This window comes from Caretta caretta, chromosome 8 (genome assembly GCF_965140235.1).
Source record: "Caretta caretta isolate rCarCar2 chromosome 8, rCarCar1.hap1, whole genome shotgun sequence".
Taxonomy (NCBI): Eukaryota; Metazoa; Chordata; order Testudines; family Cheloniidae; genus Caretta; species Caretta caretta.
The window spans coordinates 54,911,333-54,934,489 of record NC_134213.1 but is presented as its reverse complement, the minus strand read 5'-3'; the positions used below and the strand labels follow the sequence as shown (position 1 = coordinate 54,934,489).

General features: G+C 43.3%; 1 protein-coding gene across 5 annotated transcripts; it reads right to left on the bottom strand.

The window, feature by feature from the left end:
• Positions 1–654: 654 nt before the first annotated feature.
• On the bottom strand, positions 655–22,135 carry NPL (N-acetylneuraminate pyruvate lyase). Of its 5 annotated transcripts, none has more exons than XM_048861188.2 (12): positions 21,878–22,135; positions 19,730–19,798; positions 15,723–15,796; positions 14,918–15,005; positions 13,341–13,398; positions 11,977–12,052; positions 10,765–10,857; positions 7,771–7,916; positions 7,519–7,565; positions 6,751–6,835; positions 4,756–4,795; positions 655–3,403 (listed from the first exon to the last, which is right to left on the bottom strand). In XM_048861188.2, exons 1-12 carry the CDS (start codon positions 21,955–21,957, stop codon positions 3,264–3,266), a joined length of 996 nt encoding a protein of 331 aa, XP_048717145.2. In that variant the 5' UTR covers positions 21,958–22,135; the 3' UTR covers positions 655–3,263. The 5 variants fall into 5 exon arrangements, with proteins under 5 accessions (XP_048717145.2, XP_048717147.2, XP_048717151.2 ...); XM_048861190.2 differs by lacking the exon at positions 21,878–22,135 and adding an exon at positions 21,605–21,763; XM_048861194.2 differs by lacking the exon at positions 21,878–22,135 and adding an exon at positions 21,275–21,384.
• Positions 22,136–23,157: the final 1,022 nt, after the last annotated feature.

The window sequence follows — 23,157 nt, the reverse complement described above, 5'->3', positions numbered from 1 at the left end:
CCTGTGTCTTATATATAAAAATCCTGTTAATATATCCCAGAATTATATTAGCCTTTTTCACAACTGCATCACACTCTTGACCCATTCAACTGGTGATCCACTATAACCCCAGATCCTTTACAGTAGTATTACCCCCTGGCTAGTTACTCACTTTATAGCTGTGCATTTGATTTTTCCTTCCTAAACAAAGTACTTTGCACTTGTCTTTATTGAAGATTTCTTAAAACCACATGAAAACCCAAGAACACTTTCCACTGACTTTCTGAGAGAATAGATAGAAAGTAATAGGATTCATGACAGTTTGGAAGAGGGTGCAGATCAAAAAGTAACTGAAAGTGAGTTAAGGCAGGCACAATCTTTCCCATACTTGAGTTCTAAAGGAGGAGATTAGATCCTGATCTTGCTGGCATATTTGTGTTTAAACTTTATTCATGCAAGATGTACCATTGACTTCAGTAGGACTACTTACATGGGTAAAGTTAAGTGTGTGCTTAAGTGCTTGCAGCATCGATCCCTAAGATTATCTTCCTGAAGGAGCATGAGGGGAAAGGGAAGATATTACTAAATTTTGGGAGACTAGAAAACACAGTCCCCTCCTAACCATCCACCTCTGCCCCCTCAAGAGCATTTTTCCAAAGAGGAAATAGAGGCAAATGTTTTTAAAAATGCTTTTATGATCACTGTAAGAAAATATACATAAATTTCACTGAAAATATTAAACAAATTTTCAGAGGTAAACACACTTTAATATCTGGAGATTTGTATAATCAGATCAATACACACTTTAAAATACCAGGAATAATTTGGGTCTGTTAGAAAAGTTATTCAATTGAAGATCTCATGTTTAGATGCATCTATATATTAAAAAATGCAGAAAAAAGTAAGTAATAGTGTATTGTTATGTGCATAGAGCATTGGAACAGCAATAGAGAATCTCATTTGGAATAGAGAGCCTAAAAACATCAAAGTAAAAGCTTTAAGGAATACACAGTAGAGTTCTCCTAAAATACAGGTAGCTGAATCTGGGAGTGTGCACGGTCTTATTCTTTCCTATGATTTTTGTCATGCTGGCTCTCTGCATGCTTGCTCCAATCAATGGTTGGTTGTGCAAGGAACAGTTGCAAACGTGCAGTGCTCTTTGCTATTTCAAAGGCTACCTTCTTCCATATTTGACCCACCAGGGAAGCTTACCTACATGCCTTACAGATTCAGGAGAAAAATCATGTCAACCGTCTAACTCAGTCAGGGCTTCTACAGTTTGTGTTCTGCAGACAGAAAGTGAGATTATTACTGCCAATTTGAAGAAGTTAATGGAAGGTTACTCTCCAGGTTACCCAGAATCCTTGGAAACTAAAATAGCAACAGTTCCTCAGACCTGATTCTCCCTGCCTTGCACATGCAGTCATTCTTACCTGTGCAAAGTGGGTGTAAAATGCTACCAAATCAAAATTCTTCAGGCACCTAGATGGTAGCGTTTTGCCAAGGTGTAAACAAATACACAGGGTGTACTGGAACATGAGGTCCAATATGTGTAGAGGGCCCCTTCACATCAGCAATAAATGACATTTGTAAGAAGCAGTAGTGCTTTGCATTGCCATGTAGAACCTCTGGTTCAATTCCTGCTCCAGCTCTGGTGCTGCTTTAGCCAGCACATGCTGGGAACAAGATGGAGCAAGTGCCTTCTGTCACAAAAGTTACAATACTTACATTTTTTTGTTTGAGGAAACACAGGGAGAGCAAGAAAATGGAGAAGAGAGATGAAGGGAAAGAAGCTTATGGAAGAAGAGTGTCTTCTGGGAGTTCTGGGCACAGAAACCTGATTCCCTTTTACTCACTAGTAAAAATGGGAGTTTTTGTAGGTTTATCTGACATAACAGCTGCACTAAAATACCAGGCTGAGCAGAATGATGATGTCATGTCAGAGTACAAGAGACATTACTTCACCCACATCTCAGCATCATAAAGTGTGGGGGAGGGGAGGGTTGGGACTGTCATAGTAGATGGAAATTCCGGAAGTCAGAAGTCCTTTATAGAGAGAGTCCTCTTCCCTTTCCAGAGGAATTCAGGTTCTTTGCTGGAATTCCTTCTCCTCTTCCATCGGCATAAGTAGTGTCTACACTGAAGGACTGCAGCTGTAGCATTTTCAGTACAGACATACCCTTATAAGTTTGCTTCGTTAGAAGAAAACCTTGCTTTTGTGCACCATAGGGCAGAGGCAACTACAGGCAAAGTTCAAATTTCAATTAACTGAAAATCCTGATGAGCTGAATCAGCAGTGCCCGTGCATTTAATGAACCGCGGAATGCTCTTCAGTTAACCTCTTAGTGGCTCATTAAACGCATGGGGGAATACACTGTTCATTCAGATAACTACATTGTGGATCCCCAAGGGTGTGAAGAGAGGTGGAATAGCTGCAGGAGACAAGAACCTCCTTGGTGCTGTTTGAGCACTTGCTAGCACTGACAGCTGTGGGGGAGGGAGCCAGCCAGCCATACCCCTCATTACGGTATTTGTACTGGTGCTTGTAGAATCCTGGGCTGTCAAGAAGGCTCCGGTCTCCTACAGCTCCTTCCCCTCTACCTCCTTCCTTTTCCTTTTCCCTCTTCCATCCTCCTCTTTGCCTCCCTTCCACCACCCCCACCCTTTTATTCTGCAGTGATACCCGATCCTTTTCTCCCCTCCTCCCTCTGGGACTGGCATCACTGCAGCATGAAACAGTGGCTTTGTCTACACTAGAGCCCCTCAAGTGGCACAGCTGTGGCACTGGAACTGTGCTGCTGTAGCATCATAGTGTAGACGCTTCCTACAGCAACAGAAGAGGGTGTACCTCAATGTAGGTAATCCACCTCTCCGAGAGGTAGTAGCTAGGTCAACAGAAGACTTCTTCCATTGACCTAGCCATGTCTACCAGAGAGGTTTGCGCATCTTAACAACGTAGCTAGGCTGACGTCAATTTGAAGCACAGACCAGACCTGTGAAATTGCAGCTAAAAATAGCACTTCCATTTATCTGAACACATGGTTATCCAAAGGTCTCTGATGTCCTCCAGGTCATTTAGATAAACAGAATTCACCTGTATTATAAAGGTTCAACCTTTGGGTAATGCTAAAAGAAAGAAAGCAAGACATGGGCTAGCAAGGCCATCCCTGACAGGAAACCACTTATTACTAGTTCCTGAGAACACTGAGTGATGAATCACAAAAGCAGAGGCCCCAAACCTCCAGATCCATATTCATATCAGATCAGATCAACTGCTGGGACAGTCACAGAATCAGGCTCGCCATTTTAGCTTTTGCTTTCTCAATAAAATCCACAGAGGCACTCAGGAGCGGAAGTCGTGGGGGACCCATTGGAATCCCTGAGGTAAAAGTCATGACTGCTTTAGTCTGTGCAACACCAAAACCTAGGCAGACAAAAGAAAAAAGCAGGTTACTTAAATAAAAGATGGTCACTACAGGGGGCTCCAAAATCCCAACCACACCAACGATTCCATCTCTTGTGAAATCCTGGAATATGGCCAGAGTTTAAATTCCCACAAGGGAGAAAGATGTAATTAGCAAGTGATGTTTGCAGACAGAAAACAGAGTTAATATCCATCCTGTATTACAGTACCAACTGCTCTTACCTGCCCATATTTTCCTCCAAAATGCCCCAAGTACAATATTTCCTTAGTAATACATGCTTATGCTCTGAAAAGTGACTCTAAGTGTGGCTTTGGGAGGGTTCCCATACTTGTTTTTCCAGGACTTCCAGATCAAATTAGGGTCATCTTTATAGATAAGATGTATCATCTAACTCTCAGCTCAGAAGACAACCTAGGAACCAAAAGCCCAACCATGTCCTTTGTGGTTTACATACAGTATCAGAAGTAATACAGATTCTGTAGTTAGAATTCAGTTAATAATTCTCTTGATTATATGCAAACCAGAAAGAATCTGTCTCTCCCCAAAAGCAGTGCTGGCTCTGCAGAGTTAACAGGAGAAAACATGTATTTTTTCCAGGAAAGTCAATATAGTTTTGAAAGCACAAGGGGAGTAGGCCTGTGATGTAAAAACACTTATTTTTCTCATAAATAGATTTTTAGATTCTTGAGCCCGATTGTCCTCTCACTTACACCTGTATAAAACTCCACTCGAATGGAGTTACTCTTAAGTTATAGGTTTCAGAGTAGCAGCCGGGTTAGTCTGTATTCGCAAAAAGAAAAGGAGGACTTGTGGCACCTTCGAGACTAACCAATTTATTTGAGCATAAGCTTTCGTGAGCTACAGCTTATGCTCAAATAAATTGGTTAGTCTCTAAGGTGCCACAAGTACTCCTTTTCTTAAATTATACCAACATAAGGGAGAGGAGAATCAGGCCCCTTGTGCTTTGTCATTAGGGCACTTTATCATCTTGTCCAGGATTGAGAACACTCAATAACAATGACACTGAGAGTGGATTTGGGAAGAAAAACGGAGAGTCAGGATAAACAAAAAAAAAAAAATTTATTTTGAAGTTGGGGAATTTGTCAGAGGGCCTGGAGAAAGGAAGGAAGAGTGAGTGGAATCTTTCTGGATGTGCTTTGCCAGCTCAGTCATTGAACTCTCAACTGCTGATACATCTGCTGTTGCTGCTTGAGTTGAGGTCTCTCTTTGCACAAGATCTTTCAGAAGGGAGCTTCTCAGGTTGCAGGGACCTGGAAGCTTCAGTGAATCTCATGGATTTTCAGTCCCTCTTTTACAACACAGGGAGGGAGGAAGATATTGCAGCACCTACCTAGTTTGAATACAAAGCTGAGAAATTCTCCAGTACAGAACTAGAAGAGAAACAGATAGTATTTTTTTAATTCACTTCTTCATATTTACAAGACATCTATCCTAACAGCTCTGGATGTTTGTATAACAAACAGTTATATACAAGACATAAAGGGAAAGTCCCCAGTACATTTGGCATGTGTTCTTAAGCAATCAACCTACTATATCCCCAAAAGTACAAGATCACACACAGCTCCCACCCCCCAATGAACCACACCCACTCAGGCCGTCCTTATTCAACTTGGCCCCTTAACACAACAGTCTGAGGAAAGTGGCATACCATGCCCTTCTGGACTTCCAGAAAGGAAGTCCTTTCCAGAGTAGAGGACCCTTTGTTGAACATTGTTGAACATGGACCCCACCCTCCTGCCACCAGTCCAGGAGGAGTGCCCCCAGCTGCCCAAGACTGTGATAGAAAATTGTGTATCATTTGCAGATTGACTTCACCATTGCTCAGCCCTCCTGACTCCTCTAGATGGCCTTTGACATGTAGAGTAAGAACAGTAATGGCATAGTGACCTGTGAAACCCTGCATGATGGAGAACCCTCAGTAGAGAATGCTATTGCCTACTGTAAACCAGGAAGAAAGGCACACAGCCACCCAAGAATGGATCCATCTACCCCTGCTAGGGGCCTCAGACATGTCAGCAATGCCCTGTGGTCAATAGGATCAAAGGCAGCTGACACAGCTAAAATAATCAGCATGTTACCCAATCTTCATCCATTCCCAGGCAAAAAGCAACCAATGTAATCAGTGCAGTATCTGTGCCATACCCAGACCTGAAGCCAAACTGACTGGTGTCCAAGAAATGCAAGAGAATACCAGATCCCACCATGGCCTTCTCAGATGTTTCCCAAAATGGGAGATTCAGCACAGGCAGGATTATTTACATTAGGCAATAGTTTCTTGAACAGAAGCCTCAATAATGCCATGGAGGACTCCTGGCACCTTTCTTTCTTGAAGGAAGTTGTTGACAATCTCAGTCAGCAGTAGACTTGGTGTCTCTCCATTGTCTTTTACCAGCCAGGAAGAACATGAGTCCAGCTCACAGGCTGCACCCCAAAACTACATCATTCGGTTATTACAATAACGCTCCCTCCCCTGCGTCCCAGCAGGACAATACCCTGCAGGTTGCTGTAATTCCCTTTCAGGCAGAGAGCCCAATCTCAGTTGTGGGGGAGGTGGAGGGGAAGCAGGAGAATATAGACAAGAAGGAAAGAGGTGATGCTTGGTCCAGCCTAACCTCCCTTCCCCACAAGCAACTGATGAGGGAGGGGAAGAAACTGCCAAGACTGGTTAAAAGTGGGTGGAGTGGACAATGACCCATCTAGAATAGTTAAAAAGAAGACTAGGACCACCACCCCTTAAAAGAGATTGGGCATGAAGACTTATAGATGGAGAGTATTTGAATGGTGGTTATCAATCAGCAAGGAGGTGCTCAGCCAGGTTAGAAAGGCAGGAGGCAGTCCTCCAGACTAGTCAGCAGGTAGGTGTGCGCACATGGACAGGAAGGGAAGAGGAAGGAAGGTGGGTGAGAAGAACATTGATTGGAAATGGGAGAAGAGGATCCTAGAACAGGTTGTGCCTAAGCCAAAACATACATGTATGTGACTGGGGGTAAACAAACAGACCTGTCTGGACTAGACTGTTTATGAGGGAAGAGTTGGACAGTGCCCATTCCACACATGGTTTGGGGGCTGAAGGGGAGGTTACACAAGGGGAAGAAAGGTGAGCTGTGCCTTGGCTAGTTAAAATAGCAGGGTTCATGCCTGGAACAGTTTCAGAAAAGGGGAACTGTGTACCAGACAAACAGATTGTTCGTGGGTGAGCACAGTGGTTAGAGAGATTAGGTGGATAAAGTGGTGGTGGTAAGCCAGAGAATGAATGCCCAATGAAGAAAAGTTTAAAGGAGTGGAGAGAGGACACTCCCACTGTGAGCAGGTGAAGATGCTGTACCTGATATTGTTGTGCTAATGTGAGGTCTTGCTTTGCAAAAGCCTCCAACATCAAGTTGTTTTTTTTGCCCAGGTAGTTGTATGTGCTGCCAAAAAAACAAAGTAAACTCAGTTATGCAAAGAGGTGCTTAGAGCAGCCACCTCAACCAGAACAAACAAGAAGTCCCAGGCTTTCTAGTGCAATATTTTATTTTCAGAACGTAATCATTCCGATCTAGAAATTCCACGTGGTCTGAAACATTGTATATAGTTGAGCCTTAAAAGGATGACTGCTCCCAATGAAAGAGTTACAATTAAGTGTTCTCTTCCCATCATCCTTTACAAATGACATTGTTCCCCAGAATGGCTAACTGATTTTTTGTTCTTGAAAAAACAATCACACTTTGCAATTCACGTGTACAATGCATAAATCACACAAGTGACAAGTAAACAATGTGGTACAGTAACTCATTTACGCTTCCTCAGTGGGGAAGGAAGCATGGTCTAGTGCTTAAACACTGACCTGGACCTAGGTTCAATTCCCTTCTCCAGCACTGACTTTCCCCAAGATCACCCAGAAATCTCTTAGTCTCTCTGAACTTCAGTTCCCCATCAGTAAAGAGGGTAACAGTCCAACCCTGCCTCACAGCAATGTTGTGAGGATAAATAAATACATTAAATATTGTAAGGCACTAAGGATATTACAGTAATGGGGGCCATATAATTACAATACATAGACGGACAGTGGTAAATATGGCAACAAATGGGGCAGGAATGCAAAAGGACTGACCTTCCAACGGCCCCAGATGCTCCCATTGCCAGTGCGCTCAGCAGATGCTAGTTTGTGGGGGTGGGGGGGAAAAAAGCATTTTACTTCATATAATAAAAAGCAAAGGAAGAATGAGCAGTACAACTCGTGGTCCTGAACATGGCTAGAGTTCAGTTTTGCACTGGGTAGTAGTTGTTCAGGTTGGAACCAGGATGTGGCTTAGCATAAGCCACATGGTTTTTAGGGGAGATCATTAGAAGTAGAGCCCCTTACCTCATCTACCCCATAGAGTAGCACAAACTGCTCTTTGTGGTTCTTCACACACTGTGCAAAGTCCAAGAGGTCTGTGTCACTGAACTTCACCCCCTGGAAGGTGGGGATCTGTTCTTTTATCCCATCCAGCAGCTCCTCAACACGAACTGCACAGAACAACAATCTCACGTCAAGAAACACATCCCAGTCACATAAGACGTCCCCGATTTCCTCCCCAAAAGGGTCATCATGGTCATTCAAGCCTTACTATTCTTCATTTGAACAGAGTCAGGTCCCTCCACTCCCCATCCCCTTACACAAGGTAATTAGAGGCAGACTTGTTGCTTTCCAACATTTTCTTTATGGTTTAAATGTAAGAGCTTGGTTATTTAAATAGCTTGAAAGGAACCAGTAAAGTAACTCTGGAATATATGAAGTGATAAACAAATGCCTGTGAGGAGAAACGTACCATTGATATAGAATTGTCACTACCCCCTCTCATTTATACCTACTTCCATGTTACATACTTGCCGCTTATTGACAATAAGCAAGATCATATGGGACACATGCACATCTAAGCTCAACAGCTTCTATAATTCTGCCACCAGCATTTTCTCCCCCTCCCCACAGTCTCCCTGTCTATTTCCTGGCTTGTGCCCTGTTACACAGCAGTGATTTCATTAGTATCTATCAGATGTCTTATTTTGTTCTTGAGTATTCATCTTATCAGTTCAGAAACTGAGAAATACAGTTGGATAAGCAGTTCAGAAATGAACTGTCAGCTACACTTTAAAAATATATTCAAAGCGGCTATGCAATCTGGTGCTTAGAGCAAGGGAGTCAAGACAACAAACAAAAAAACAACCAAAAACAACCAAAAAGCCCAACCAAAACACCTTAGGTTCAATTCTCAGCAGCTAACCACCTATATGGGCTTATCTACATTAGAAAAATGTATTGTGGCTGAATGGGATTAGCACTTCAGTTACCTAACCAAGACTTTGCTGTCAGTACTGAGCAGCACAAGTGGCGGTCATCGCGGTCAGTTAGGTGTGGTGAAAGGTTGCTGGAACCAGGGTTTAACCATGGTTAGTGACATGATGCTAAACTGGTCCATCCTGGTCTACACTGGTCACAATGTCATAGTCAGCATCAGTTCATCTTATAGACTCATAGGAGTGTAGGGCTGGATGGGATCTCAAGAAATCATCTAGCCCACCTGCCTACGCTGAGGCAGGACCATCCCTGACAGGTGTTTGTCCAACCTGTTCCTAAAAACCTCCAATGTAGGGATTCCACAACCTCCCTGGGAAATCTGTTCCAGAGCTTAACTACCCTTATAGTTAGAAAGGGTTTCCTAACATCTAACCTAAATCCCTTGCTGCAGAGTAAGCCCATTACTTCTGTTCCTACCTCCACTGAACATTGAGAACTGATCAGTCATCTTAGTAATGGCAGTTAACATACTTTGGGTGTTATCAGGTCCGTCCCTCAGTCTTCTTTTCACAAGACTAAAACATGTCCAGTTGTTTTAACTTTTCCTTAGAGGTTAGGTTTTCTAAACTTTTACCATTTTTGTTGCTCTCTTCTGGATGATCTCTAATTTATCCACATCTTTGCTAAAGCGTGATGCCTAGAACTGGACACAGTATTCCAGCTGAGGCCTCACCAATGCACAGTAGAGTGGGACAATTACCTCCAATGTCTTACATACAACACCCCTGTTAATGCACCCCAGACTCAGATTAGCCTTTTTTGCAACTGCATCACATGGTTGACTCATTAAATTTGTGATCCCAGATCCTTTTCAGCAGTACTACCACCTAGCCAGTTATTCCCCATTTTGTGCTTGGGCATTTGGTTTTTTCCTCCCTAACTGTTGTACTTTGAACTTGTCTGAATTGAATTTCATCTGGTTGATTTCAGACCAATTCTCCCATTCGTCAAGGTTGTTTTGAATTCTAACCCTGTCCTCCAAAGTGCTTGCAACCCTTCTCAGCTTGATGTTCTCTGCAAATTTTATAAGCATACTCTCCACTCCCTTATCCAAGTCATTAATAAAAATATTGACTAGTACAAGACTGACTACTAACTCCGAGTGCCCACTAAATACATTCTCATGGTTTGATAGCAAGCCATTCATAACTACTCTTTTGAGTATGACTTTTCAACCAGTTCCAGACTCACCTTATAGTAATTTAATCTGAACCACATTTCCCTAGTTTGCTTAAGAACATTATGTGAAACGGTGTCAAAAGCCTTACTAAAAATCAAGCTACAATCATATCTATTGCTTTCCCCCCCACCAAGCCAATAACATTCTGTCAAAGAAGGAAATTAGGTTGGTTTTGCATGTTTTGTTCTTGACAAATGCATGCTGGCTATTCTTTATAACTCTATTATCCTCTAGGTGTTTACAAACTGATTTTTTAATAATTTGTTTCAGTATCCTTCCACATACTGAAGTTAGGCTGACTGGTCTATGATTCCCAAGGTCCTCTTTGTTCCCCTTTTTCATAGATAGGCACTATGTTCGCCTTTCACCCATCATCCATGAGTTCTAAGATAATTGCTAATGATTCTGAGATTGCTTCAGCTAGTTCCTTAAGTACCCTAGAATGAATTTCATCAGGCCCGGCCGACTTGATCACATCTAACGTATCTAAATATTGTTTAATCTGCTCTTCCCCTATTTTGGCTTGAGTTCCTTCCCCCTTGTTAATAATAATTGTGTTGTGTGTCTGGTCACCATTAACTTTTTAAGTAAAGACAAACAAAATAGGAATTAAATACCTCAGCTTTCTTGATGTCAACAGTTATTAATTATCCTTCCCCACTAAGTACAGCACTTACCTGACCATTCAATCCCGTTTTGGTGCAGTAACGTTTTCTAACATAGACAAGCTAAATTTGTTTTCAGATTCTAGATTCACCAACTGTTTTCTGAGTGAATCCCTTGAATGGGGAAAGCGTGCATGTACTAGGAGCAAAAGTCGCTGAATGAGCAATACTTACTCTTTACACCTGTTAAAGGAGGAATGTGATAGTAATAAAATGGAATGCCAGGGGCTTCAGATGCAACTTCCCGTAAGAAAGCAACCAATGTATCTGAAAAGAGGCAATGAAAGAAGGCAATCATACTCTGAGGCAAGAAAAGGAGGTCATCCACATAAAGTGAAGTTCAGATTCATAGACTTATCAGGAATCCATCTCTAAGGAGACACTATTTCTCTATCTCTTCTGCACTTAATAGGTGCAGAATATAGGAATTGGGTACTATGCTTTTAAAAGTTTGTGAGCCCTCTAAAGCTTTTCCACCGTCTAGGTTTCAGAAGCCAACAGAACAACAGTGAATATATGTAGCTAGGCCTTGAATGGTGTATAAGGTTAGTAAACATGATTATTTCAAACCCACTGGGCCAGTGTAGTTCCTTCATATTACATGTGTTGTATAAAAAGCCAAGACACAACAATAGGTTATTTCATTTTGGGCTAATCTGACGAATTGATAATACAGAGTTTTACAAGCTTCTTTCACACAGCTCTATCATTTACCCTCAGTTCTGATCTGTTCCCCAAGTAGTTCTGCACCTCACAAGTAATACGCACTGGCCCTGTTAATCGACTCCTGTGCTTCAGCAGAGACTGTCAAATCTGCCTTTGTAATGAATGCAGTTTGGTGTGTCCAGTAGGCATCAAGAGATCATCAATTAGCTTCACTTGTGACCAAGACCAAATACAAAGTCAGTTTGTGACGGGGAGATGTTAGTGCATCAGCTACCCGTTCAATGAGGCACCACTCTCCTCTCATTGCAGTTGGGCTGCATCTCATGTTTGTACAGCTCCAAACGCACCACTGGCATTCAAACAACGTTATTTCCAGAAATGGTTTCCAAAAGAATGTCCATATGACCGTGAGGACGGGGACACTGTGCCAGAGCAGCAGAGGGTAAAGGAGGAGCCTATAACACAGGACCTATGTTAAAACTCAAGAACCTGCCCTCTCTGAAGAAACTCCAAGCACTATAAAGGAAGTTTTATCATTGAGGAACCATATAGCAAAGATACAGATACTCTGTGACCAACTACAGCAGCATTGCTGCAACAGATCTCTAAAAAACATGACCTCCCTTTACCATATCATACTGCTGACAGTCTGAATGTGTGGTAAACTGCAGAAGAAAAAGGGCCTCTGTGGGTGTGATGGCCACAGACATCTCTGCTCACCTTTGTTTGTAGGTTTGAAAAAAAAGGGGGCGATCCCAGCGATACCACTCGCTCCTATTGCGGCTGCATGTTTGGCCTTGATAGGAAAGAACAGAATGTATCAAAGGTGCATTCACGGCACGTGTTTCTATCATGCACATAGTGAAGAACCACATCAATCCATTCCACAGCTACAAATTAAACCCTTAAGCAAGCTGTACATTATGGAACAAGTTCAGACATGAAGTCAATGGGAATTGTGCCAGTCTATGCCAGGGATGAAGAGACCCTTCCATCAATGTAATGCACTACCTCTGTTTCTAAACACCACACATATCTATTACCTCTGCCTGATTAATGAATGGTCCTCTGTCCTTACAGCTCCCACCTCCCAAGAAATAGGATAGCATCACTGACCCCATTGTACACATCAGGAAACAGAGACAGGTTAAGTGACTTGCTCAAGTCACACAGGAAGTAAGTGGCAAAAGCAGGGAATAGAACCCTGCTCTCTGGCACCATCAGGTTCTTCAAGAATTTTCCCTTCCTTCAGCTACTACATGCCTTAAAGATTCCCACATGCCCTGAAGAAGTGGCCAGGAGTGGACCATCTGGGCCTGAGGGAATGTGTATATGTGAGTGAGAGCGAGAAAGTGACCCACAGCAAAGTGATCAATTCAATTTACAATGGTCATTATATTACCGAGATGAATGGGGCTGTTCACGTGAGGGGAGTCAGGTCACATTTGGAAGGTTCCTCCCTTCCCCCAACTAAAATGGTGGGGGAGAATCTATTTTTAACATAGTCTGTGTTTGTACAGCACCTACTGCAATGGGGTCCTGGTCCATGAAAGAACATCCTAGGCCCTGCAGCAATACAAATAAATTCTGCATAACCTGACTGAGCCGCCCAGGAGATGCTAGTAGAGCAAGCCTACTCAGTTTGATTAGTTCCAATGCTTGTATGCTCAAAGACTCAGGGGTATGACTACACTGATAAAATACCCATGGCTGGCTTGGGTCAGCTCACACAGGCTCACTGGGCTTGGGCTGCAGGGCTATAAAACTGCAGTACAGACATTTGGGCTTGGACTGGACGCCGGGCTCTTGGACCCTGTGATGTGGGAGGGTCTGAGAACCCAGGCTCCAGCCAAAGTTAAAACGTCTACACTGCAATTTTATAGCTCTACAGCCCATGCCCTGTCAGCCTGAGTCAGCTGACCCAGGCCAGTGTTTTATTGCCTGTAGATGTACCCTCAGGACCAAGACAGCATAACATGGAAAGAGAGGTCAGTAAGTGCATAAACTCAGAAAAGAAAAGGGGAACCAACCCACTCATATGTAAAGACAAAGGAAGGAAGCTAAGAAAAAATTCACACACACACCAGTTCCTTTGCTTCTGGTAGACTTAATGCACCCACGTGAATGATCACATGATCCAACCTGCAAAAGAGAAAGATTGCTGTTTATTTTTTGGTTTGTGGGAATTTAAATGTGGGGGAAAGATGCCAGACAAACAGTCTGGGTCCACACAGCAGATACTCAGTGGAGTGGATACAAACTAAAAGGGATCTAGAAACAAAGTTTTAGAGTACAGCAAAAAGTTCAGCCACACATCCAACACTTCTTCCCATTCCCTCCCCCGCCCAGAAGTGTTCTCAACATCCGGATCCCACAATCTTATTTCTGCAGCTCTCTCAGATCCTCATCCCCAGAGCTGCCACATGCTTGGCCAAGTGATCTTCCTGAAGCAGTGGGCCAGATTCTCCCCTGCTTTCCCCCTTGTGTAATCTCTTCCCCTATGTAAAGGGCTAATCATTCTGATCTGCAACATCTGACACCATTTTGTATCATAGAAATGAATGCACCAGGTACAAGGCTGTGAAGAATCATGCCCACTGTATGCGGCAAGCTTAGAAAGAATCACACAGAGTTGGTTAAAAAAAAAAGTTAATTTTTCATGGGAAATTTTCAAAATTCTTTTTCCTCCCTCTTAAACTTTCCATAGGAATTTTTTGAGTTATTCAACAACAAACCCCACCCCCAAAACAAAACAACAACAACAAAACCCAAATCCAGAATTTTTTTTAACTCAAACTTGAACAAAAATTACCAAGACACCCCTACTTAAAGGAAAATAACCCCCCCATTTTTGTTTCCCCCCTTTCTCCCTCCAAACAAAAGCACAGAAAGTTTAAATCCAAAAGAAGATCCAGGGAAAGCTTTTTCCCCTCTCTGTCACTTGTTTTCCTTTTCACTGTCCCTTCCCCACAATTCCACTCTCCCCCTCTGCATATCTCACCCCCCCCCCAACTCACTTCCAACGGGGACATGAGAGACAGTGCAAAGGCGAGTGATATGAGAATATGCAAAACATCCAAGAAGAGGGATGGTCCAGTGATTAGAGTTGTAACGTGGGACTCAGAAGACATGGGGCCAATTTCCTGCTCTGCCACAGACTTCCGGTGTGATTGGGCAAGTCACTTAGTCTTTCTGTGCCTCAGTTTCCCCATTTGTATAATGGGGATAATAGCACTGCCCTGCTGCACAGGGGTGTTGAAAAGATAAATACATACATACAAATATTGTGAGGCTCTCATGCCTGTGTTAAGGCAACATAAAAGCAGCAAACAGATGGTCTCATTTTTACATCCCTTATTACTTTCCCCTTTCTCCAACTTAAGCAATAGTAAGAGGGTGTTTTTCAAAACCGCCTCTCTTCCACATGCCTCCATAAGCAATAGGGAGAGGAGGCATCCCAGAGGCCTTCCCCCTCTAAGCAGTATGGAGGGAGGCTGATGACTGAGCCACACTTTTCTAGTCACTTATTTTGACAATACCAGCAACATCTTGATAAATGGGCCAGAGAAAGAAAATAGGGGAAGTAATTAGAGGGTACAGCCTTTGCTTAGACAAGCAGTAATGTCTATGTGAACAGACAGGTTTCCTTAGAGCTACTCACTTGTTTTTCCCTTTGGTCACCCACTCCTCTGCCAGCTGCTTCCTCTCCTGGGTGCTCAGTGCCAGCCCTTCTCCTGTTGTGCCATTCACTGTTTCAAACAGAACACAACACATCCTGAGGCCTGGCCTACACAGAGAAGTTGCACTGGTTTTATTAAAGACCATTACTGAAATTTAAATCACACAAACTAACTCAATATTGGACAGTTGTAAACAGATATGCAAGTCCACACAAGGGTTTGTGCTGATTTAAATAAACTAGTTTTTAAAGTGCTTTAGTTAAACATGTGGAATTTGTGTATGTGTATGTGTGTAGAGAAGGCCTATAGCACTGAAAGAGTTAAATGCATATGCCTTCCTAAGCCAACACAATCAGAAAGGAAGAAACCCTTGTAAGAGGACAATGGACTTGAAGCTCATTTGATAAAGGTGCCTACTGAATAAATATGATTTGAATAAATGCATCTCTCTTGTATCCAATGTTGTCTATCAGGTGACCACATCTTCCCCAAGCATGTGAATAGAATAATTCAGATGGGTCTTTTCTGTCACTGCTTTGATCCTTCTTAATGCCCTAATGTGGCATTGTCTAGTAGTTGTCTCTGCTTCCTTCCCTACTCCAGTAACATTCTCATCTTCTGCTCTATCCTGCGCATAACTGGGAGTTTGCGCAAAAACAGATTCCTAAAGAATAGGCTACGATTTCTTCCACTTAAGTGCACATGCTTAGAATGCTCCCAGCCCCATATTCCATTGCATCACAGCTCTTGGATGACAAGAAGCACAACTCACTGCTTACGACTTACCAAAAACGTTCTTCACACCCTGCTCTTTTACAAGATAATCCACATATTGCCCAATCACAGAGAAGTTAATTTCTCTGAAAAAGAAAGAAAATAAGAAGAGGGAGAACAGAAACATGTGTGTAAAGAATCCCTGACCAAGTTCAAGTTCTAAAAGGTTTCCCTCTAATACCCTAGAGGGGTTGGGAATATGAAATCTAGCTTAAAAAAAAATTTCACCTGCCCACTTCCTGAATTGTGGAGACCTCTATACATAAAGCTTCTGAACAGGGTATTTGGGGCTGAGAATGCCAGATTAGAAAGTGTCCTGTACATGAGGCCTAAATTGGGGTTCCTAGAGCATGAGATTCCCAGAACTAGAAGACCCAGATCTTCAGTGATCAGAACCACTAAGCTTCACATGTTCTATTATTGCTACAATATATTAATGTCTTTTAAAAAAATATTGAAGACTTGATAGGAATACTCTATTTTTCAAGTTTACCTGATTCTGTCTCTTAACCACTGCCCTTCTGAGCACACAGCAGCCACCAGGCTGGCTCTGACTTCTGGAAAGCGCTACAGCAGAGGTTCTCAAACTGTGGTCCGCGAGCTCCACCCAGGTGGTCTGTGGATAGTTCCCCCTAAGGTGCGCGCCTGGGCGGCCACACACAAGAGAATGAAAGGCCACCCACCTAATTACTGGAACCGCTGAGAAGATGCACATGTAAGGTGAGGTGGTGGCCTTGGCGGGGGGGGGGTGGGGTGGGGAGGGGGAATAGGAGGTAGGTGGGAGGGGGTAGTGGGGTGAGAAGAGGGGGTGGAGGGAATTTGGGATGCGCAGGGCTGCGGCGGCCAAAGAGGCAACTTTCCCCAGCTCCAGGGCTGCTGGGGAGAGATCTCCCTCCTTCCCAGGCCCAGCTTGAGGGCTGCCGTGGCAGGGGAGAGAGGGCACATCCATCACGTTAGAAAGGTAAGACTACTGATATTAAAATATGAGTGTGTTTGTAGACCAAAAAAAATTATTAATTTTTTTTATATAGCACTTTTATCTAAAGTGCTTTACAATAGTTAGCTAATGATACAAACCACATTTGGAAAGATCATTAAGTGGTCCGCCGAGACCCTCAGCAATTTTCAAGTGGTCCGCAAAAAAAAAAAAAAAAAACACGTTTGAGAACCACTGATCTAAGGAACATTGGGTAAGCCCGGAATAAAATGTAGCTAGAAAGGATACCAAGCTTAGTTATGTTTTAATGGCAGGTTTGAAACTAGTAGATTCTCAGACACCAAAGTCTCCAATCCCCAACAGGGTTCATTCAGGCCTTTGGAGATGGAAAAACAATTCTAAGAAGTTTATTGTGGGTTTTTCAGATACAGAAAAACAAACAAGGCCCTTTCTCCCCTGGGAAAACATTTAGTATCTTGTGGTGCTTTAAGACTGCAGGTCTAACTGAAAAGCAACTTGGTAAAAATAGTAACTATTGCTTTGACAGAGCTATTCTTTTGTGTATTCAGTCATATCTGCTCACTTCAGCTGCAAGCAGAGAACCAAATCCTCAGATGATGTAAATTAGCATCAGCTGAGGACCTGGCCCATACCTTTACAATTTTACAGCCTCTAATCCATATATTTTCACTACTCTTTACTGCTGCTTGCCCTGCAGAACCCCTCCCAGATATTGTATGCTAAATTCCGATCTGTGCAAAATTAGTGAAGACAATGGGATTGTGCCTGTTTCAATGAGAGGTAGAATTTACTCTGTAGAATGTGTGTTACAGGTGGGGTCACATGAGAGATGGGAAGAGAACAACTCGTTGCTCAGGATCCAGGCTTAATCTGCAGAAAGAGTACTTAAAAACTATTATCTGAATTTTAAATGGTACATGCTGAGTACAGAAATCACTGAGACAGACCGTATGATCTAGAGCTGCTCAAACAATGGTGACCTTTTTTATGGAATACTTTTATTAAAACTTTGAATTTTTGAAAAGTCTTGACCAGCTCTGCTGTGATCCATTTTTGCCGTCACAGAATTAAACAAAGATCAGAGGTAAGCTTCAGCATTCTTGGTCAAAATTTCCCTTACCCTCCCTGTCTGCATTCTACAGTGTGCTAGATGGTTGCCAGTGCCACCTTCCCACTCCCTGCATCTCACTGGTTTGCTGCATGCTTGTAATTTGTGGAGCACTAAGACCTCATTTAGGATGAAAGGCTCAGAGTAAAATATTACAGGAAAAACAGTTTCCCTCCTATTACATTCTTGGACGCTCACCATTTAACCCCTTTAAGGGATGGAATGGGCTGTGGTCTTGGCTTTACCACAAGAGAGATAAAACAAGACCCTGTGGGGCAGCAACTTACCTCTGCTACTGAAGATGCTTTGTGAGTTCTCTTCCCTATCAAAATACAGTGCCTCATTTCCAGCAGCTCTACCATACTCAGATTATTAAGTGTTTCTTGTACTGTACATTGTAGTTTAAGGAGAATTAAGGTTGGAATGAAACACTCTTGGGTCAAGAGCCAAAAAAAAAAAAAAAAATTTGAGCTCCTGATTTGAGGGATAGCTCAGTGGTTTGAGCATTGGCCTGCTAAACCCAGGGTTGTGAGTTCAATCCTTGAGGGGGCCATTTAGGGCTCTGGGGCAAAAATTGGGGATTGGTCCTGCAGGGGTTGGACTAGATGACCTCCTGAGGTCCCTTCCAACCCTGATATTCTATGATTCTATGCAGCAAATATCTGCCACAGGGGGAAAATAATGCAGTGTTCCCAAACAAGATGAAATGTAGTGTTGTTGGTCAGCCATACAGTTCCCTTTGGACATTGGAGTGTGACTCAAAATGCAAACTGTCCTCAACAAACTGGTGAAACAGACAGCATGTGTAATCACAGCATTTCTATCAGGTTCAGATTTTAAATTAGTCACCACTAGAACCTTTTAGTTATTCTGACTACGTGCTAGTGAGCCAATGTCAGAGTGGCAGACGGGGCCTGATTCTCCCTTACACAAAGATCACTTTACACCACTGTTTGGGTGCTCATTTCAGCAACCTTAACCTCAATTTAAAGATGTGTGGTATTATAAAACAATTTTTAAACAAATGCATTTTAAAGAAGTGTGTATGTACACACATGGATATTTATTTATAGGCCAAAAGATGTCACAGGATCATTTAGATGTACACATAGCAATCCAATGTCACCACATGGTGTAGTTCTAACTTTCATGACTCTTTCTTTTAATTCCCCCACTGCCTCCTGACCAATTGTTTGTTGCTGTAAGCCGTTGTGTCTTTTTTGGTAATTAAACTGTAAGCTCTCTTGAGAAGGGAAGCACTATGAACACCTTTTGGGCACTCTAGAAAGACAAGTTATTATTTTTATAAATACACTCTACTATTGTAAGTGCTGACAAGTAGCTAAGCAAACCATCCTTCATAGTTACAGGATGCAGGCTGTTAAATGGCATCTGGCGGATGTTACTTTGCCCTTTCTCTTTAGTTGGATGAAGAGAGAAAGGGACAGTCTTCATTTTGCTTGTGATAATAAGAATAACCAGGGCTGGATTCCACATTTATGGCCTCTCAATAACTCCAGACCAAATCTTCTCAGTTTACAAGTAGTAAGGAGTGGCGTAAATACCAACATAGCACTGTTCAAACCTAGATCTCAAAGCACTTATCAAAGGCAGGTAGGGTTGAGCAACTCCATTTTTACAGTATAACCAACCAGATTTTTTTTCCTCTCCTGAGAGCCAACCTAGACTCTCCTGAATAAGCTGCCCATCACAACACTAACCTCTGCTCCCAGGACTTCAGGACTGTAAGGAAGGGGATTAGTCAGTCAAACAAAAGCCTTCACAAACCTTTGTCTTCCTGGGATGTTGAACGTTGTTAGAAAGTTTACTTTTTTTTTTTGGTAAAGTTGTTGCAGAAAAGCAAGTAGGAAAGTGTAAGGTTCTGGGAAAAAGTTCACAATACATTAATTGACATTGACAGCAATCATTTTGGTAGTCAGAGGGAATATTTACCCATCTGGAGTCATTGGAGTGATTGTAGCTGCTGTGAGACCCTGCAATCTCTTTGGGGATGCCATTGATCTGTCAGGAGAAGTCAGAAAGACAAGCAAAATTTCTCTTAACAAGAGACATATATTTTGAGTAAATTCTGTTAACAACAAAGCTCTACAGGCAAAGCCTGGAACAAGTGGACTTTGTAAGTTTCTTTTGAGAAAAAGAGATTGCGCAGTTTTCTGAGGACCTGTGCAGACACGATTACTGTAGCAGGCAAGGTCTGAGCATAAGATTGGTAGCACCTGATACAGTTCTAGTTCAAAGGCAGTTTCTCTTTGAATCTCCTGTTTTCACATGTGCATCCCTTCCTAAAACATTCACCTTTGGGCCAGACAGTACTTATGTCTGGGTCTCTGCTTGAAGGGAAAATTTCTGGAAGCAAACTCTCTAACACCATTTTTGAGGACTGGGGAGGGAGTGGAAAAGATGCATGTCAAACACTATATAGGGGAAAAAATATAAGCACATTTTTATCAAGGGAGCTAAGCCACCAAACTTTTCTTCAGAGATTATGTCCATATGAAGGGTACTCTATAGTTTCTGCTTGGGTTGGAGATGATGGGAAATTAAGTGATTGAAAAGTCACTTCTGAGCCTGATCGGAAGTCAGTTCTACTTCTCTTTACAAATTTACCCACCACTCTCATTATTGTTATTCCAAACACGGCCCCGGCCCCACCCTGAGCCTCTCTCTCCTCTTGGAAAGGTTGGGAAAAGGAAAATTCTTCTCCTGCTGTACAGTGAGGTTTCTACTATGCTATGCTACCCCTTTCCCAGCCTTGGTCTTTGGTGCCTTCACCTCCAGGACTTTCTCTGCTGCTGCTTCCAACTCTGTTTACAGCATCAGAACAAAACTGATCCAGTTTGTCCCAGTTACAATCCTGAGCAGTATTGGAGGCACCCAGAGTGGTATGTCTCAGGACATAAGACTTCAACCCTGCAATGGTTACACTTGGCTCGGCTTTGGGAGGTTGTCTTCATAACCATAAGGGCTAGAAACAAAACTCTTCTATAAAGTAAAGATTCAGTTAAGCAGAAGCAGATGGCATTGGCACCCCTACTCACCAACAGAGTGGACTGCGAGTCCTGTTAATGCAAAGCTACTTTCTAACAGGTTTTGCCCCGAGTACACGTAGTATGGAAATAACTGGAACAGCGCACAGCATAAGCTCTCTTGAGAGCAAGCTGATTTGCACATTGGGTGAACAGCTCCAGCCCAGAGAGAACAGCATCACATGAGCCTCACAGGGGATGGGGGAAGGGGACAAAATCTGTTACAACCACACGGCTCAGAAACTCAGTCCCCCCTGGGCGCCCCACACACCAGCCCTCAGTCACTCTCAGAAAGCTGGTCTGTCTCTTCCCCCCTTCCCAAGACTCAGCCAATCTGCCCCCCCCCCCCCGCATAAGAATTTCTCAGCTGCCTCCCCAACTCTGCGGAGCCTGCCCCCCCCGCAACGAGTCTGCTGTCCTGCCCACCCGGCCGGTGTCAGTCTGTCCTCACCGGCAGAGCGAGCCGCTGTGCCCAGCGCTCCGCGCGGCCTGCCCGGGACCTCGGCGGCGGGGCCGGTCTGGTGCCCGGCTCGGCCCCCGCGGCCCCCCTTTTATGACGGAGCAGGCCAGGAGGCTCCGCGCATGCCCACTGACAGCAGCCGAAGGCCTACCCTAAGCCTGCTCCCATCATCCCCAGCCGCAGGGTCCCGTCCCCCCCGAGCGGGACGGCTCTTCGCCGGTGGGGGGTGCTCCGTGCCCGGGGCCCGCTGCAGACCTGGTTCCTTGCCATGGGCGTGGCCAAAGCCCCAGTCGGGACTGCCCCCCCGTCCCCCCATCGTACCCCCGGCCTGTGGGGCAGTCGCCGTCCCGCCGGAGGTCCCGGCCTGGCCGCCGGCGCGGACGCGGGTGGGCGCTGAGCTACGCGGCGACCAAGCGAAGGAGCCGGGGCGGCCGGCGCGGTTCTGTCAGTTACAGGTTTTGCTGCGGGCGGGGGGTGATCGCTTTCCGTGGTGGTTGGGGAGAGGGTGAAGCGGAATGGAAGAAAGGTTGGAGCCAGGGAGAGGAAGGGGAAGAAAGAAGGGCAACCACAGCTCGGCACCTGCCCAGCACTGACCGGTTTTGTACGCACGGTTGCAGAGATTTGATTTCCGTCTCTTGCGGCATTCCGATTGCTTGGCTGCCCTCACTGTGCATTTCCTTGCGTGTATGAATTACTCATGTGGAATAAGGATCCAATCCTCACAAGGGGCTTTACCCTACATGGCTAATACGTACTCTCAAACTCCGTCTCATTGCCGTTTTCGCCTGAGAATTTTATTTTTTATTTATTAAAAAATTCATCCATGAACACTGAACAAGAAATCTGTTTCTGGTGTTTCCATCACTATGTATTTTTTGCACAGGCTTTCTTCCATGCCCTTCTTCTTTTGTCTGTCTCCCCCCCAACCCCTTTTTTTTTTTAAAAAAACCCCACACTGAATTGGCTGTGTGGTTTTGGAAGTCCCTCTTACCCTTTCCAGGGTACCTTGCTATCCTTTTTTAGACATATGTGTATTTTGGTGCCATCTGCCATTTGGGGGAAAACAAGACATATATTTTATATGATTTAGCCTTACTGGAAACATTAAAATAAATGAATAAATATAGACTTAATGATGTTCCTAATTTTTAAGAGGCAGTATGCTTTTTATGAAGGTAGTACAATTCTAATAATGGTTGTTAATTGCAAAGGCCACAAAATAGTAGTGAGAGAGAAAAAAAAATTAGAGCTGTCAAGCCGTTAAAAAAAATTGCGATTAATCGCACTGTTAAACAATAATAGTATACCATTTATTTAAATATTTTGGATGTTTTGTATATTTTCAAATATATTGATTTCAGTTACAACACAGAATACAAAAAGGGTACAGTGCTCACTCGATATTTATTTTTATTACAAATATTTTCACTGTAAAAAACAATAGATAGTATTATTCAATTCACCTAATACAAGTACTGTAGTGTAATCTCTTTATCATGAAAGTTGAACGTACAAATGTAGAATTATGTACAAAAAATGCATTAAAAAATAAAACAATGTAAAACTTTGGAGCCTACAAGTTCAATCAGTCCTACTTCTTGTTCAGCCAATCGCTGATACAAACAAGTTTGTTTACATTTGCAGAAGATAATGCTGCCTGCTTCTTGTTTACAATGTCACCTGAAAGTGAGAATAGGCATTTGCATGGCACTGTTGTAGCTAGCGTTGTGAGATATTTACATGCCAAATGCGCTAAAGATTCATATGTCCCTTGATGCTTCAACCACCATTCCAGAGGACGTGTCCATGCTTATGATGGGTTCCACTCGATAATGATCCAAATCAGTGCGGACTGATGCATGTTCATTTTAATC